Raw genomic sequence first — 15,649 nt, 5'->3', positions numbered from 1 at the left:
TAACTAGCCTGTCTACCTATTGAGTTCAGTGGCACTTACTTCCAGGTAAGTGTTTATAGAATCACAGTGCAAACCTGCCACTTTTTGATGCGCATCTTCTCACCCTTACGGGTGCACTAATCAGGGACATTAGCATACCTCGTAGGGCAGTGCTGAGAAGCATGTGCTGTCATTTCTCTATGAAGTTTAGCTTGTTTTATAAAATATAGGCCATTTGTTCCTTCCATTGCCAATCTGTCTTCCCCCCTCCCCCCCCCAGAGCACTAAATCTAGTTTTAAAATTAAAAAGAGTTTTATTGCTTTTAACCATGATCTTTTATGATGGAGAGCAGCCAAGACAAACTGACTTGATGCATCAACATTCCATTTTCTGTTTTGCATAAATCACTAAGGCTGAGAAACATGAGGGATATGTGGGGGGGGGGGGAGAGAGAGAAAGAAAGAAAGGGATTTTTGATGCTTAGAATGGATCGATCTGAGCCCGGAAAATTCTGACAAGTAGAAAAAGCAACTGAAGCTGCAAATAAATCCTTTTGTATAGGGAAGAGGGATTATAGGATTAACTTCACATGTTTTGGATCTGAAACCATTTTTGTTTTATATCATTACCAGCCTTTTATAGACTAATTGAGTGGTGTGGAGAACGGCACTAGCTGATTTTTTTAAATAATATATAAAAAATAAAGAATTCATGATTAACCCAGTTTTGTCTGAGGAAACAATGGGCCAAAATTGTGGCCTTGATTACACTCGTGAAATTCACGACTTTCATCAACAACATGTCCCTCATGAGCATTGGAACCTGTAATCAGAAGTTGATTTGCTGTTGAGTAAGGCGATGAGCAGGATATTAAGGAGGAAAGAGAAAACACTAGTCAAGAGAATGCAAAAGAAGATCCCTTTGGAGTTCAACTACTCCCTGTTCAGAATTGAAATTAATAGCCTGATCCAAAGTTCTTTGAACTGCATCCATAATAGGCCAGCGACAAGTAAAGCAGATCTGTTCCCCTCAAAGGCAGGCACAAGAACATTAATGTTCGGCAAACTTTTCAGTAGTCTGCCATATATAGCTTATGGGTTGTATTTGACTTTGTAGGGGAGAAGTGGAGTCATCCCTTCCCCTCTGTGATGTATGTGAGTGTCTCTTGAAGCAGTCGGCTCCCCGCCTGAATCTTACTGGGAAAACCAGATGTGATTCTAATTGTGTGATTGCAATTAATATGTCCATTTTTCTGCTTTTAAAAATAAATAGCAGGGAGCTACAGGATCAGGACTTCAGCACACGAGGAGTGGGGATATAACCCATCCCTGCCTGCTGAGGTCTTGATAGAAAATCCCACAATGCCCAGCTGCTATTAGCCCTGGGAAATAAACTTCCCTACTAACAAAATAAATCTACATTGGAAGCATAAAAATACGCCCCCCTCCCCGATAAATGGATAGACAACATGACAACTCTTGCAACCTATGAACAGATCACTTTCAGATAAAGGTGATGTATGGACAAATTTAATGATATTTGGAACGTATTTATCAATACCATAGTGACCCATGAACAGAAACATCCATCCCAGGGTGCAGAGCAGCACAAGTGGGGATTTTCATTGGGACCATGGTATGCAATTAACACAACTGACCCTCGATCAGCCATGTTTTCTTAAGGGTGACAGTGTCTTAAGACATAGGTGCACCTGCCTGATTACATGAGTATATCACATTATGTAATAATTACATACACAGCTCAACAAGACAACAACTGGAACCCACCAACAACATATGAATCAATAGGGCTAAGTGGACCTAACAGCCCCCTTCCCCTCATACACACAAACCAAACTTACTGCAGTCAACTAAAGGCAACCAACCATGCCCTGGGCCCCCCAATCTCTTTCACCGCCAACAAAAACTAATAAATCAATAGAAATGGAACCTGCCCGCATGATGCGGACACAAAAACCTTACACATACACTATGTAGAACAGGCATAGGCAAACTCTGGCCCTCCAGATGTTTTGGAACTACAATTCCCATCATCTCTAGGTAACAGGACCAGTGGTCAGGGATTATGGGAATTGTAGTCTCAAAACATCTGGAGGGCCGGAATTTGTCTATGTCTGATGTAGAAGAATTAAAGTTTACTACCCTCCTCTCTTCTCCCCCAACTTTATACTGTCTATAATATTAATGTATCCAATCAAATATGACTGATCTGTAGATCAAATTCTATGAACTGCAAGTAGAGACGCTGTATGTACTTTTGTAACCCAAGAATTTTTTTTATAAAAACAATTAAAAACACGCACAAATGCACACATGAAACATAGAAGCAATTTAACACTGAAACCAACCCCATATCATAATACTTGCAAATATTACATGGTAGGCTGGCTCACACTCCAAAAATAATATTACTTGATACCAAGTGGTTCAACTAGTCATGTGAATTGGTGCAACTTGTCATGTCATGTAAGAGAGCATGTCACCACAGGAATATGACACAATAAATTAAAAAGAAGCTACCAACTCTACAATTCTAAGATTCTATATGTACACCCTACGTATTTTACATGGCTATATCTTGAATGACTTTTTAGGCTTACCTGCTTGTGAGCATGATCATAGGAATTGATGTGGTTGTCAAATTCGTGGTGTTTATGGTACTGCTTGTCACATAATTCACAGTAGAAGTTAGCCTTCACATCCTCTAGAGCCCTTGCTGCTGCCTTCTCCTTTTCAGCAAAATCCTAGAAGGGCAGAGGGAGAGGAAAAATATTTGGTTATTTCCAATTGCCAGTTTGGTTATTGCCAGTTTTTCACCACAAAGTCCCATGTACTTCCCAGCCCTACCATTAGGCAGAGTGAGGCAGCTGTCTCAGGCAGCTGATTTTGAGTGACATATTTTTACTCCCAGGGAGAAGTCCTGGTGGGGTATTCTTTTAAAAAATGGAACCAAATTGCATGGTTTGGAAGCATGCCAGAGTCTTTTCTTTGTTTAAATTACAGACACACCCCACCTGCTACAGTGCAAGCAGAGGCAAGATATCAAAACAACAACGGTAGCTTATTTTCCAACCCTGCTTGTGGTATGGAGCACAATCTTGTGGTCAGGATCACAGCTGGGGAGGGAAAGATTAAACCAATGCTTCCCTGCACACTGCAGTCACAATGCAAAATAGGAAGTGGTCCTGCACATAATCAAACAATAAAATACCTGCAAAGGTGTGTCTCAGAGTGAAACTGGCTAGTTTGACTGTAATTTGGCCAGTCTTGGGCAATCTACATCTAAGTATGAGAGAGAAATGAGATTCTATTCACCTTTAAATGCAAACCTTCCAAAACACAGCCATCTTCTGAAATGTGCACTTCTCCAAATTTTGCAATGCAAGAAAATGCATGCAAAATGCATATACTGTTCATACAGATGAATATACTAGTGAAAATAACATGCAAAATGTCTTACTTTAGGGGAAAGCACTTCAAAAATGTGTAATTAGGCAAAATTGCATACACCTATCCCTATCTGCATCTCGACTTGGGAAGTGGTGATGCCATTAGCTATTTTTCCTTAGGCAGCAAAATATCTTGGGTCATGGGGTTCTAGCAGTACCATGGAGGTCTGTAGTAAGAAGTTAGCATCTAAACCGCTAAGCCTGATCAATGGCTCAAAGGTAAGATGCGTGACTCACTCGCTGTTGTGGAAAAAAAAACCACTGCAGTGATATGAAAATGCTCTTCAGGTTGATGTAAAGAAACTCAAGCGAGCCTTTTACTGGACGTCAGTCTTTGCGGGCAGATTAAAGCAGCATTTACCCTCTAGACTAATTACTCCTTCAGCTGTACTTTAAAACAGCACTCAACAATGCAAAAGAACAAGAGCACAGAAAGAGAAACATTATAATGACAGGATGTTACAGTACAATGATTATGGCCACTAATCCCCTTATCAGCACAGCTAAGAGAAGCAAAAATGTATGAATGTGTACACGTGCTGGGGGAATAAGCTAAGGCTCTCGGGGAATGCTAGTTTTGCCAATGAGTGTTTTACATGTCAAAGCTTTCAGCTACCATACTGTACTATAAAAGCTGAGAACCTATTTTAAAGCCAAGGTAAGGCAAGGTGCCTAGAGGGAACAAGAAAGTTAGGGACTCCTTAAGGCTTAAAATTAGGAGAACAACTTTGGGTTGCAGTAATAGCAATTCTGCTACGAATTGATTAAATAAGATAAATAAGCCACTAAGAGACTGGCAAGACACAGGAAGTGCACATTCTTATTCAATCAATAACGTAATTTTAAAGTTAGTGGGGCATAATCCAGCAAGATGAAGTCCAATTGAAACAACAGGAGTAGCTTGAAAATTTTATTTGTTGTATCTTGCCCATATGGAGAAAGGGCAGGTTATCAATTATTTTAAATCAACTGACCAATAATTGTCATGATCAAGCTTCTTATCTCTTGCTTTGAACTTCATTGAAAATTACCTTGTGTTTCATCTGTGATGAAACCATTGAATGTCAGGGTGAATGTACCATATTTTTTGCTCTATAGGATGCACCCGACCATAGGACGCACCTTATTTTAGAGGGGGAGAACGAGAGAAAAAAAATCTCCCCCTCTCTGCTCAGTGCCCCTTCAGCAAAACAGCAGGAGAAACGGAGCCCCTTCCATTTCTCCTCCCGCTTGGCTGAAGGGGCGCTGCGCAGCTCTCCCTCTCTGCTAAAGCCAGGAGAGTCTTGCTCCCCTGGCTTCAGCAAAAGGAACCCGAAGCCTCCAGAGCGCAGCGGGAGCTCCTGCTGTGATCAGGAGGCTATAGGCAGCTATCCCTGAAGCCTTTGGAATTCAGTGTGAGTTCCCGCTGCGCTCTGGAGGCTTCAGGTTCCCTTCGCTGAAGCCATGAGAGTCTTGCTCTCCTGGCTTCAGCAAAAGGAACTCGAAGCCTCCGGAGCGCAGCGGGACCTCCTGCTGTGCTCCGGAGGCTTCAGGTGGCTATCCCTGAAGCCAAGCAACGCGAAGCCTCCGGAGTGCGGAGGGAGCGCTCCCTCTACGCTTCGAAAGCTTCACGTTGCTATCGCTGAAGCCAAGGAGCCCGCATTCGCTCCATAGGACGCACACACATTTCCCCTTCATTTTTGGAGGGGGAAAAGTGTGTCCTATAGAGCGAAAAATACGGTATTTGTTAGTTTAAAACAATTGTATCAGTGCAAAACTCTCAGAGCAAATAATAATAATAATAATAATAATAATAATAATAATAATAATAATATATTATTTATACATTGGCCATCTGGCTGGATTTCCCCAGCCACTCCGGGCGGCTTCCAACAAAATATAAAAAATACAATAAAAATACAGGTGTGTTTATTTGAACACAAGGATACCTAAAATTTCCGGAGTCAAAACAGAGCAGCAGCAGAGAGGATAGAAGCCTTATGTAGCTCAGGACCCCAATACTTCAAGACTGCCTTTCCTGACATGAACTGATCTGGACTCTGTGATCATAATCTGAGGCCCTTCTCTGTGTGCCCCCTTCATGGGAGGTCGCAAGGATTGCAACATGAGAATGGGTCTTTTCAATGGTGGCTTCCCACTTGTAGTCTCTTCTTCCCACGAAGGCTCATCACTATCAGTTTTTAGGCACCAACTTGTGGAGGCTGTTACAAGCCAAAGTGGGGCAGGTGTGAAACCCTCAACCCCACTCCTCTCCTACTCATTGACAGAAAGCAACCTGGTCAGCTTTCTGTTCCAAATGCATTTCTCTAAAGAGAGAACGGGAGAAAAATGCCCTTTACAGAATGCCATCATTGCCGCTTCTTTCAGATTCCTGCTTTTATATATGCTCCAACCAGGCACAGCTCCTATTTTTTTAGTACCTGTCTCCGGTGAAGCATCATGCTTATTCCTCCCCCCCCCCTTTTACCATTGTTAGGGGGTTGTCTGCTTGAAATGATTTTAGTGTGAGTCAATGATGTTGTCATTATTCAGGGTTCAGCACCTTCCTCGGGGAAGTTAATTCCTGACTGTGTGGGTGGAGGCATCTTGTCTCAACTGAACACATAGATAAATGCACACGCACCGTGCTGTGCACAGCCTGCCATTTCATACATGTTAGCTGCTGAGCTAAATTGGAGGACAATTATGTTTTTCTAATACATCTTGAACCAAAAGGAACAAACATGCTCTTGGTGTTTAAAACAGCAGGCCAAATGCACTATAGATCAGGCTGCATTAGATCGTGAAGCTGAGGCTCCAATACTTTGGCCACCTCATGAGAAGAGAAGACTCCCTGGAAAAGACCCTGATATTGGGAAAGATGGAGGGCACAAGGAGAAGGGGACGACAGTGGACAAGATGGCTGGACAGTGTTCTCGAAGCTACCAGCATGAGTTTGACCAAACTGTGGGAGGCAGTGGAAAACAGGAGTGCCTGGCGTGCTCTGGTTCATGGGGTCATGAAGACGACTAAACAACAACAACAACAACAAATTACATTACATGACGCACTGCAACAATTTGTAGTTTTTCAAGATGTAACACTAAGGAGGTGGGGTTCACAGCCCAATTCATTCCTTAGCCTTAGGAAAGTTACACCAAGATCGTCCAAAAGAGAACACAGTGCCAACTTGTATGTAAAGATGCAACTAATAATTGCTATAATTTAAACAGAAATACATTCAGTTCTTTCCCCCCCTGGGGGTACTCAAGGATACACAGTACCAGCACCTTCCCCCCCCCCAAAGAAAAGCACTGAATACAATATATCTCATCATAGTGGGAGGTGAGCAGGTGACCTCCAGGTGTTAAATGTTGAAGGGAAATTTTATAGCTCCTCCTCTCCCTTTGTATTGTTTTCCCCATCCCATCTTTTATACTAGCTTTGGATTGGACAGCTCTTCAAATGGGGGACTCCTCTCAAATAGAAGATTGTCTTCTGTCAAGTAGGATACATGGCTACCCTATCTGAAGGTGAAGGTGATAGAGTTTGCTGGAACGACCATCTAGAAACTTCCTCAGGAGTCTCCCTTTTTATTATCCTTACTTATCAGCATGTGAGTTCAAAAGCCAAGAACTATTAGATTGAAACGGGGACCTCTCAATTCTCTTTCATTCCAAACCACAGCTGTCACATCCACCCTCTTTGATGAAAGGTTAGCTAAAAAGAGTTCAAGTCATGTTGCCACCACCAAGTGGCTTCCTGCAATCTGGTCAGAAATAGCACATATCTACGAGGTTTCAGTGAATATTCTTGAGCATGGGGTACTACTGAGCACAGGGCATGGCCTGAGGTCACATGATGTGTCAAATGTTGCTAAAATGAAAAAGGTCTGGATTTGGTCGGTACCTGGATGAGAGATCATGGAGCAAACTCCATGGAAAAAAGAGTGGGGGCAGGGAAGACTGCATCCATGTATATACCCTAAGCTTTGGAGGTGCAGAGGGTGTGCCAGGTGTGCTCAGGCACAAACGAATGTATAAAATAAACCAGAGATTATGGCAAGGACAAAAAGAAAATCTTCCTAAAATGAATTGTGTGTGTGTATATGCACTCAAGGATCTTAAGCCTTTACCGCCTGAGTTAATAAAGCAAATGAAAGAAAACCACACTATCTCAGAAGGATTTTTTTTTTCTGATGTTGCAAGTTAACCACTGTTACAATGCTCACCAAAAACAGGCATGCCATAGCTGCAAGGAAAATTCAGAGGACGTTTCCCAGCCATTTGAAATTGCCATTCTGACTGGCAAAAAATGAACACCACTATATATTTATTTTTTTAATGCAAATCTTAAATCTGTCAAAAATAGATAAAGAGTCTCAATAAATAAGATTCGGGGATTTAAAAAATCTTGAACTAAACACCAAGTCCCAAGTGACAAACATTTAGGGGCAGTGCTCCCTCATATGAAATAGCATGTCTCTTTCCACAAAGCCCATTCACCATGCAGAGTAAATATGACTGTAAATTTAGCATCAACTTAGCGGCAGACTCTTGTTTTAATACGGGCCCTCCTCCCAACATACAGTCATGGGGGGGGGGGAGGGAAGTGCACCCTCTTTGAATTCTGTAGCTTTACATATCAGGACATAATAGCAATAATTTGTTCCTTAGCAGGTCTTAAAATTATAATAATAATAATAATTTTTTATTTATACCCCGCCCTCCCCAGCCAAGGCCGGGCTCAGAGCGGCTTACAAGCAATAATAAAAACAAGATGAATTATTACAACTTAAAAACAAAAATAAAATACAACATTAAAATAATGGAACATTAAAATATTAAAATGTAGCCTCATCACAGGAGGAGAAGGAAAAGAAAAAAGAAAGAGAGGGAGGGAGGGAATCAAATTGGCTCCAAGCCAAAGGCCAGGCGGAACAACTCTGTCTTACAGGCCCTGCGGAAAGAAATCAGATCCTGCAGGGCCCTGGTCTCATGAGGCAGAGCGTTCCACCAGGCCGGAGCCAGAGTTGAAAAGGCCCTGGCTCTGGTTGAAGCCAATCTAACTTCCTTAGGGCCTGAGACCACTAGGGTGTTGTTATTTATGGACCTTGAGGCTCTCTGTGGGGCATACCAGGAGAGGCGGTCCCGTAGGTACGAGGGTCCTAGGCCATGAAGGGCTTTAAAGGTCAAAAGCAGCACCTTAAATCTGACCCTGTACTCCACCGGGAGCCAGTGCAGCTTGAAAAGCACTGGGTGAATATGCTCCCATGGCAGAGACCCCGTGAGGAGCCTCGCTGCAGCATTCTGTACCTGCTGGAGTTTCTGGGACAGCTTCAAGGGCAGCCCCGCGTAGAGCGAATTACAATAGTCAAGCCTGGAGAGACCGTCGCATGGATCACTGTGGCCAGCTCAGGGCGGGAAAGGTAAGGGACCAACTGCTTGATGCGGCGAAGGTGGAAAAATGTTGCCTTGGCTGTTACAGTAACTTGCGCCTCCATGGAAAGGGAGGCGTCAAGGATTACGCCCCCGCAAGAGAAGGGAGTTGGTCCCTCATCCCCATGCCATCCCGACCTAGCCATAGGACCTCTGTCTTCGAAGGATTTAGTTTCAATCGGCGCACATGAAACCATCCAGCCACAGCTTCCAAGCATCTGGTTAGTGTGTTCGGGGCCGAGTCGGTGTGGCCATCCATCAGCAGATAGAGCTGAGTGTCATCAGCATATTGGTGACAGCCCAGCCCAAAGCTCCGGATAATCTGGACAAGGGGGCGCATAAAGATGTTAAAAAGCATCGGGGAGAGAATTGCGCCCTGCAGCACTCCACGCACCAAGGAGTGGCGCGACTACATTTCCCTCCCTAGTGCCACCCTCTGTCCCCGACCAGAGATAAAAGAGCACAACCAGTTACGGGCTATGCCCTGTATCCCCACATCTGCGAGGCAGTGGTCCAGAAGATCATGAACGACCATGTCAAAAGTCTGCTGACAAATCTAAAAGGATCAGCAGTCCTGACCCGCCTCGATCCAGTTGTCTACGGAGGGCAACCAGAGCCGTCTCCGTCCCAAAACCAGGACGGAAACCGGACTGAAATGGATCTAATGCCGATGTTTCCTCCAGAAACTTACCAAGCTGTTCAGCAACCGCTCTCTCAATTACCTTACCCAGGTATGGAAGATTTGAAACTGGGTGGTAATTGGATAGGTCTAAGGGATCTAATGAAGTTTTCCTTAAGAGTGGACCACTGCTTCCTTCAGTTCCCCTGGGAATGTCCCCGTGTCAAGGGACAAATTGATAATTTCAACCAGGGGGGTCCGCGCAACATCTGGACACTCCCTAATCAGCCAAGACGGGCACGGATCAAGGAGGCAGGTGGTGGGCCTACCAACTTGGAGGAATCTATCCACATCAGTAGGGAGTATCCGATCGAAATGGTCCAACACTGGACCTGAAGTCAGTCGAGGGGCCTCCAGTTCAGTCACTGTATCTAAATTGGCAGGGAGGTCACGGCAGAGCAACAGGACTTTCTCCGCAAAAAAGCTCGCTAATGCCTCACAGCTGTGGGTCGAATTTGTGCTTAAATTTGGTTGTCCTCCTAAGGACGTTATTGACCTAATTATTCTAAAAAGTTGTGCCGGGCGAAAGCTAGCGGATGCAATGGAAGCTGCAAAGTTAGATTTCTTAGCAGGTTTCATAGCCATCTCATAGGCTTTCATAAGCGTCCTACAAGATGTTCTTGAGGCTCCGTCACGAGTCACGAGTATTAGGTAAAGACAACCTCAGATGAACGACGACACATGGCACATTACACCGTGTCATGATTTATTTAACAGAAATAAAGCCAAGATGGAGAAATCAAGTGTGAAAAACTAAGTACACCCTTACTGCTTCCATAGGAATTAAGAGGCTAATCAAATGCCCTTGCTTAATTGATCATCAGCAAGTGTGCCCACCTCTATAAAAGCTGAAGTTTTAGCAGTTTGCTGGTCTGGAGCATTTGGGTGTGTTTTAACACAATGCCAAGGAAGAAAAATGATACAATGCTCTTAGAGAAGTAACTGCTGCTGACCATGAAACTAGGAAGGGTTCTAAGGTCATCTCCAACCAATTTTAAGCCCATCATTCTACACTGAGAAAGATTATTCAAAAATGGAAAACATTCAAGGTAGTTCCCAATCTTCTCAGGAGTGGACGTCCGAGCAAATTCACCCCAAGACCAGACTGTGCAATGCTCAGAGAAATCGCAAAAACCCAAAGAGTTGGTATATCTCAGGCTCTACAGGTCTTAGTTAGCATATTAAATGTTAAAGTTCGTGATTGTACGAAGACCGAACAAGGATGGTTCGTTTGGAAGGGTTACTAGGAGAAAGCCTCGTCTCTCTAAAAAGAAGAGGGCAGCACAGCTTTGGTTTGCTAAGTTGCCTCTGAACAAATCACAAGACTTCTGGAACAATGTCCTTTGGACAGATGAGACCAAAGTGGAGATGTTTGGCCACAGCACACAGCGCCTCGTTTAGCAAAAACCAAACACAGCAAATCAGCACAAGCAGCTCATACCAACAGTCAAGCATAGTGGTGGAAGGGTGATGATTTGGGCTTGTTTTGCAGCCACAAGACCTGGGAACCTTGCATTCATTGAGTCGACCATGAAGTCCTCTGTATACCAAAGTATTCTACAGTCAAATGTGTGGCCATCTGCCCAACAGCTGAAGCTTGGCTGAAATTGGGACATGCAACAGGACAAGGATCCCAAGCATACCAGCAAATCTACAACAGAATGACCGAAAAAGAACAGAATCAAGGTGCTGCAATGGCCCAGTTAAAATCCAGACCTCAACCCAATTGAAATGCCGTGTGGGACCTTAAGAGAGCTGTGCATAAACAAATGCCAGCAAACCTCAATGAACTGAAGCAACATTGTAAAAAAGAATGGGCCAAAATTCCTCCACAATGATGTGAAAGATGGGAAAAGTCCTACAGAAAACAATTACTTCATGTTATTGCTGCTAAAGGTGGTTCTACACACTATTGAATCGTAAGGTGTACTTAGTTTTTCACACATGGCTTTTCCATTTTGGTTTTATTTCTGTTAAATAAATCATGACACCGTAATATGTCGTGTGTCGTTGTTCATTTGAGGTTGTATTTACCTAATTTTAAGACCTGCTAAGGAACAGGTGGTTGTTATTATGTCTTCATATGTAAAACCACAGAATTCAAAGAGAGTGCACTTTCTTTTGTCCATGACTGTATTCCCACACTGCATTCCAAGTACACACTCCCACAGCCTGTCTCCCAAGCCATTTTTGACCCTTTAGTTTGCCCGCACTTGGCATCCAGCAATCGGTTATAAATAAGCAATGCTGTGCTATTTCTTCTGTCTGCTACAGATCTTCATTTGCAAACACTGTCAATGACCCATAAATTCCAGAACGCCATTCAGGTTTTTTGCACTTGGAGTTTATGCAGCCAAATGATACTGTAACCCTGAAGCAGCGCATCACATTTTTCTCTGCCAGTTGGTTTCTCATGCTCAAAAATATGTCTCATTTGACAGATTCTCACCTCTCAACTCTTAAAGTGTCTGGTCTAGCATGGATGGTCTAGAAAACTATCATATGGTGACAACCCAGGGACCAGCTGTTTCCTCCATGTTCTTCACACCCAAAGATTTGCATTTAGTTTAGCCTTCTCTTTGACATGGTAGCTTTCTGTTCTAGGAATCCCTCTCTCTCTCTCTCTCTCTCTCTCACTCCCCCACCCCACCCTACCCCAGTCAGGACTATTCCATCATGTATAATGTATTTCTCTTTCCTACTGGATTTAATGTTCCTATGTGGGGTTAATTGTCTGCTTGTTTGGTTATAAGTCACTTTAGGTTGCCCTGTGCAAGATAAAGAGACTGACAAAATTAATAAACAAAAAATAATAATGTAGACTGGGATGGCAGCTTAAACAAAAAGGTTGCAATCTCCTCTACTGTTTGTGAGAAGAACTCTTATGGGGCTACCATATAACTGCTCCCAGTTAGGTTACATGACATCATTTATTACCTAACACCTTTCCACTGAATGTGCCTGAGATCCTACCCTATCTTTGGATTTCTAATACTATTCTATACAGTTATCAGGAAGCAATCGACACTGAACAGAGGTTGACTTACTTCTGAGTAAACACACATATAATTGCCCTATGGATACATGGGTCCTCCTTTCCTACATTTTCTGTTTCTGCCTGTTTGCTCACATGATGCCTATAATTGATGTAAACTTCTGTTACCCATCGACTGGCCATGGGCTCTCCCTCAAGTGGCCTCAACTGAAGGCTGTTAATTCATTAGCCCCTTAAATAAAAGTATAATGTTCATTTAATGAAACAGTTAAACTATTTTTTAACAGAGCTATCCTGAGATTATGTTAGGGGGGAAAACCCTGTTAAACCTACTGATTGCTGTTTTTAAGCTTACTCTTATGACCTATTGTTTTAATAACATTAATTATTCACAAGCCTCTCTGTATAATTAAAATGCATAAATTAGAATGTGGATGCAATAGCATTAATTAAGTATAGACACATTTTGTAGAAGTCAAGGCTAGGGTGTGTGTGTCTACATTCCTAATAAGCAACATTTGTGGGAAAGCCGGGGGGGGGGGGGAGGATTTTGTCATACTGGCAATCATCCCAAATCTAATTTGTCTCTTTCTCCTCTTTTACTGATGATAAACTGTCAATTAAATATTTACAGCTTATTCCACTCCACTGAAGACAAAATTCTAATTGTTTGGGAGTAAACAAGAATAAAATGTCCTTTTGTGACAAAACAACTGGAACTTTCTGCTCACAAGTACTTGATCCTTCCAATTCTATCCTCTTCAGCTGAAACAAACACCCAGTTTGCTTTCTACTATACAGATGGTTTAAAATAGCAACCAATTAGCTCTCATGTGCATTTTAAGATAATCACATCTACCTCCATTGCCTGATTGCCTAATTATACTTGTCTGCCATGGGGGGGCGGGGGTGGGAAGCCATAATTTCAAACTTGCTTATTGATCTGAGGCAGGTACAGTGATTATTACATCATGTACAGTTCCGAGAGGTCAGGAATGGTTCTCCCTACTAAGTTGTTAAACTTGAGAACAGTAAAAAACTGCACATTATTCCAGCAAGTCCAAATCATAAAACAATTCACTTCGACAAAAGGCACATTAGGCTCTAATATTTATGTATCGTGCTTTCGGTTGTAGTGATGAGGCGGAATACCTGTGCCTAAGTGTTGTTGAGCTCCAACTCCCATCAAACTTGACCAGCAATGGCAGGGATGATGTGAGTTGCTGGAGGACCACAGGTTCCGCACCCCTGTTGTAGAATACTTTGCACACACCATAGGGATGCTCATAGAATGCTTTTTGGTCCTTCACTAACTGTGAGACCTCTTGGCCCAGAGAGCCATACTCCTAATCATTTGTCGTACATATAGATTTCGACAAAAAAACCCTCATTTTAAAACAATCAGCTCCACTCTATAATAAATATTGCAAATCTCCAAGCATTCCTTCCTCAGGTGACAGGTGCACTGCAATATGCCAGCCACTGCTTTCAATGGGAGCTCTATCTGTGGATCCCACTGAGAGACTGGTACAAAGTTGACTGGTGGGGAGGAGAGGACGTATTTTTTATAGATAACTAAAGCCACACAATAGGCTCAATGCACCATTGGCAACAACTGTCCTCCTTTGTATTGTATCTCATTGTCGCCAAATATCTGACTATATGGTTCCTACAGCATAGTTGAAGAAACCATGGGATTTCATGATAAAGGGGCATTTTTCATGATATAAGGACTTGGGGGGGAATACAATAGTTATATTCATATGAATTTAGAACAGGATGCATGTCATTGCGATAAAAGGTTGATCTAGCATTTTCCTAAACGTATCAGTTGTGCACGTAGCAGAAGCACTTGTACTGAGCACTAGTTGTTGCTTTGGCTCCTTCTGGTGAAAATGCAATTAATGGCTTCTGACATTTCAATTTCTGATATAAGAAGAATCAATGGAATGTGCGGTGTTACTGAGTTTCCTAGAATGTTGCTGCAACACGTAGTCAATTAGAAATCATTTGTTAAATCCAAGGTTTGCAAGGGATGCTTAATAGACTGCACAGCCATTAAAGTATGCTGACCTAGAAAACAGCATGTGCAGTTTTGCTTTAGAAATTGATTGCCAGGATCTCTGCCCTGTTCAAGTTGGCCAAGGGAAAAAAGCAGGCCACTTTGCCCAGCAAAACCTGGAGAGAGATAGGTAAGCATAAATCAAATGCTTCCAGATGCTGAAAGGGTGTTTTTTTGGATCCACCGTTCTGAAAGGAGTACAGAAGAAATATCATGTACTTTTCGCTTTTCTTTAGTTATTTCCAGTTAACTGAAGTTATCACAAGGGCTTGCTAACAGGTATGATGGGCAACTTGCCCTCCCAAAGCAGAAAGGTATCACCAAAATAAGGACACAGGTTTACACTAACTTATATGTCCAGATGTAAATTTAGAAACAGGTACAATAATTTAAATAGAAATCAGGAAGTCTCACCATACTGGGCAAGAGTGTAAACATCTGGAGGCCTGTGTGTGCCTGCTCAGCCTTTTCTCCCTTCTTGTGGCCTCCCCTCGGCTTAGTGCCCTGTGCGTGCGCACCACTCGCACAGCCCTAAATCTGCCCCAATCAAACTGTCACCACCTGGCTAAAATTACCACTTGAAATTATTATACTATTGGCCCACATTAGCTCTGTACTGACAATTCCCACACACTCATTCTGTGTGTGTGTGTGTGTGTGTGTGTGTGTGTGTGTGTGAACGGCATGCCTATTAGCCATGCTCCACATTGGGGGCAGTTTGGAATGAGTGTGAGGGGGGTGACATGAGCAGGAACTCCTGCTGGTCTGAGCTGTTCAGATGTAGGAGCCCCACATCTGTAGGCACACTAATGCTGAATGGATGGTTCTGTGGGCTGGAGGGCATGTCAGTGTCCTGAGGGATCATAGTAGGTGCAAATCAAGTTGTCCCATCATGTGTTTGTTGAATACATGGAGGAGAGAGTCATATAAGCAGCCTTATTGTTAAGATGACTTTTTCCTCATTCAGTTGGGTGAGAAGCCTCTCCCATGTCTTCAGATAGTGCCTCTTGTTCTCTTTCGACATTCAGAACATTCTGTCAGAATCCC

General features: G+C 42.9%; 1 protein-coding gene across 2 annotated transcripts in view; it reads right to left on the bottom strand.

The window, feature by feature from the left end:
• The window catches only part of ZNF804B (zinc finger protein 804B), a 312,662-nt gene that overhangs the window by 23,700 nt on the left and 273,313 nt on the right, over positions 1 to 15,649 (bottom strand). For both annotated transcript variants that reach the window (XM_079948269.1, XM_079948268.1), the window contains one exon: positions 2,601 to 2,744. In XM_079948269.1, coding sequence (XP_079804395.1) covers positions 2,601 to 2,744 — 144 coding nt within the window. The remainder of the gene's footprint in view (positions 1 to 2,600; positions 2,745 to 15,649) is intronic.

Source organism: Podarcis cretensis (genome assembly GCF_951804945.1).
Source record: "Podarcis cretensis genome assembly, chromosome: 12".
NCBI classification, from domain to species: Eukaryota; Metazoa; Chordata; class Lepidosauria; order Squamata; family Lacertidae; genus Podarcis; species Podarcis cretensis.
This window is presented reverse-complemented; position numbering and strand designations above follow the sequence as displayed.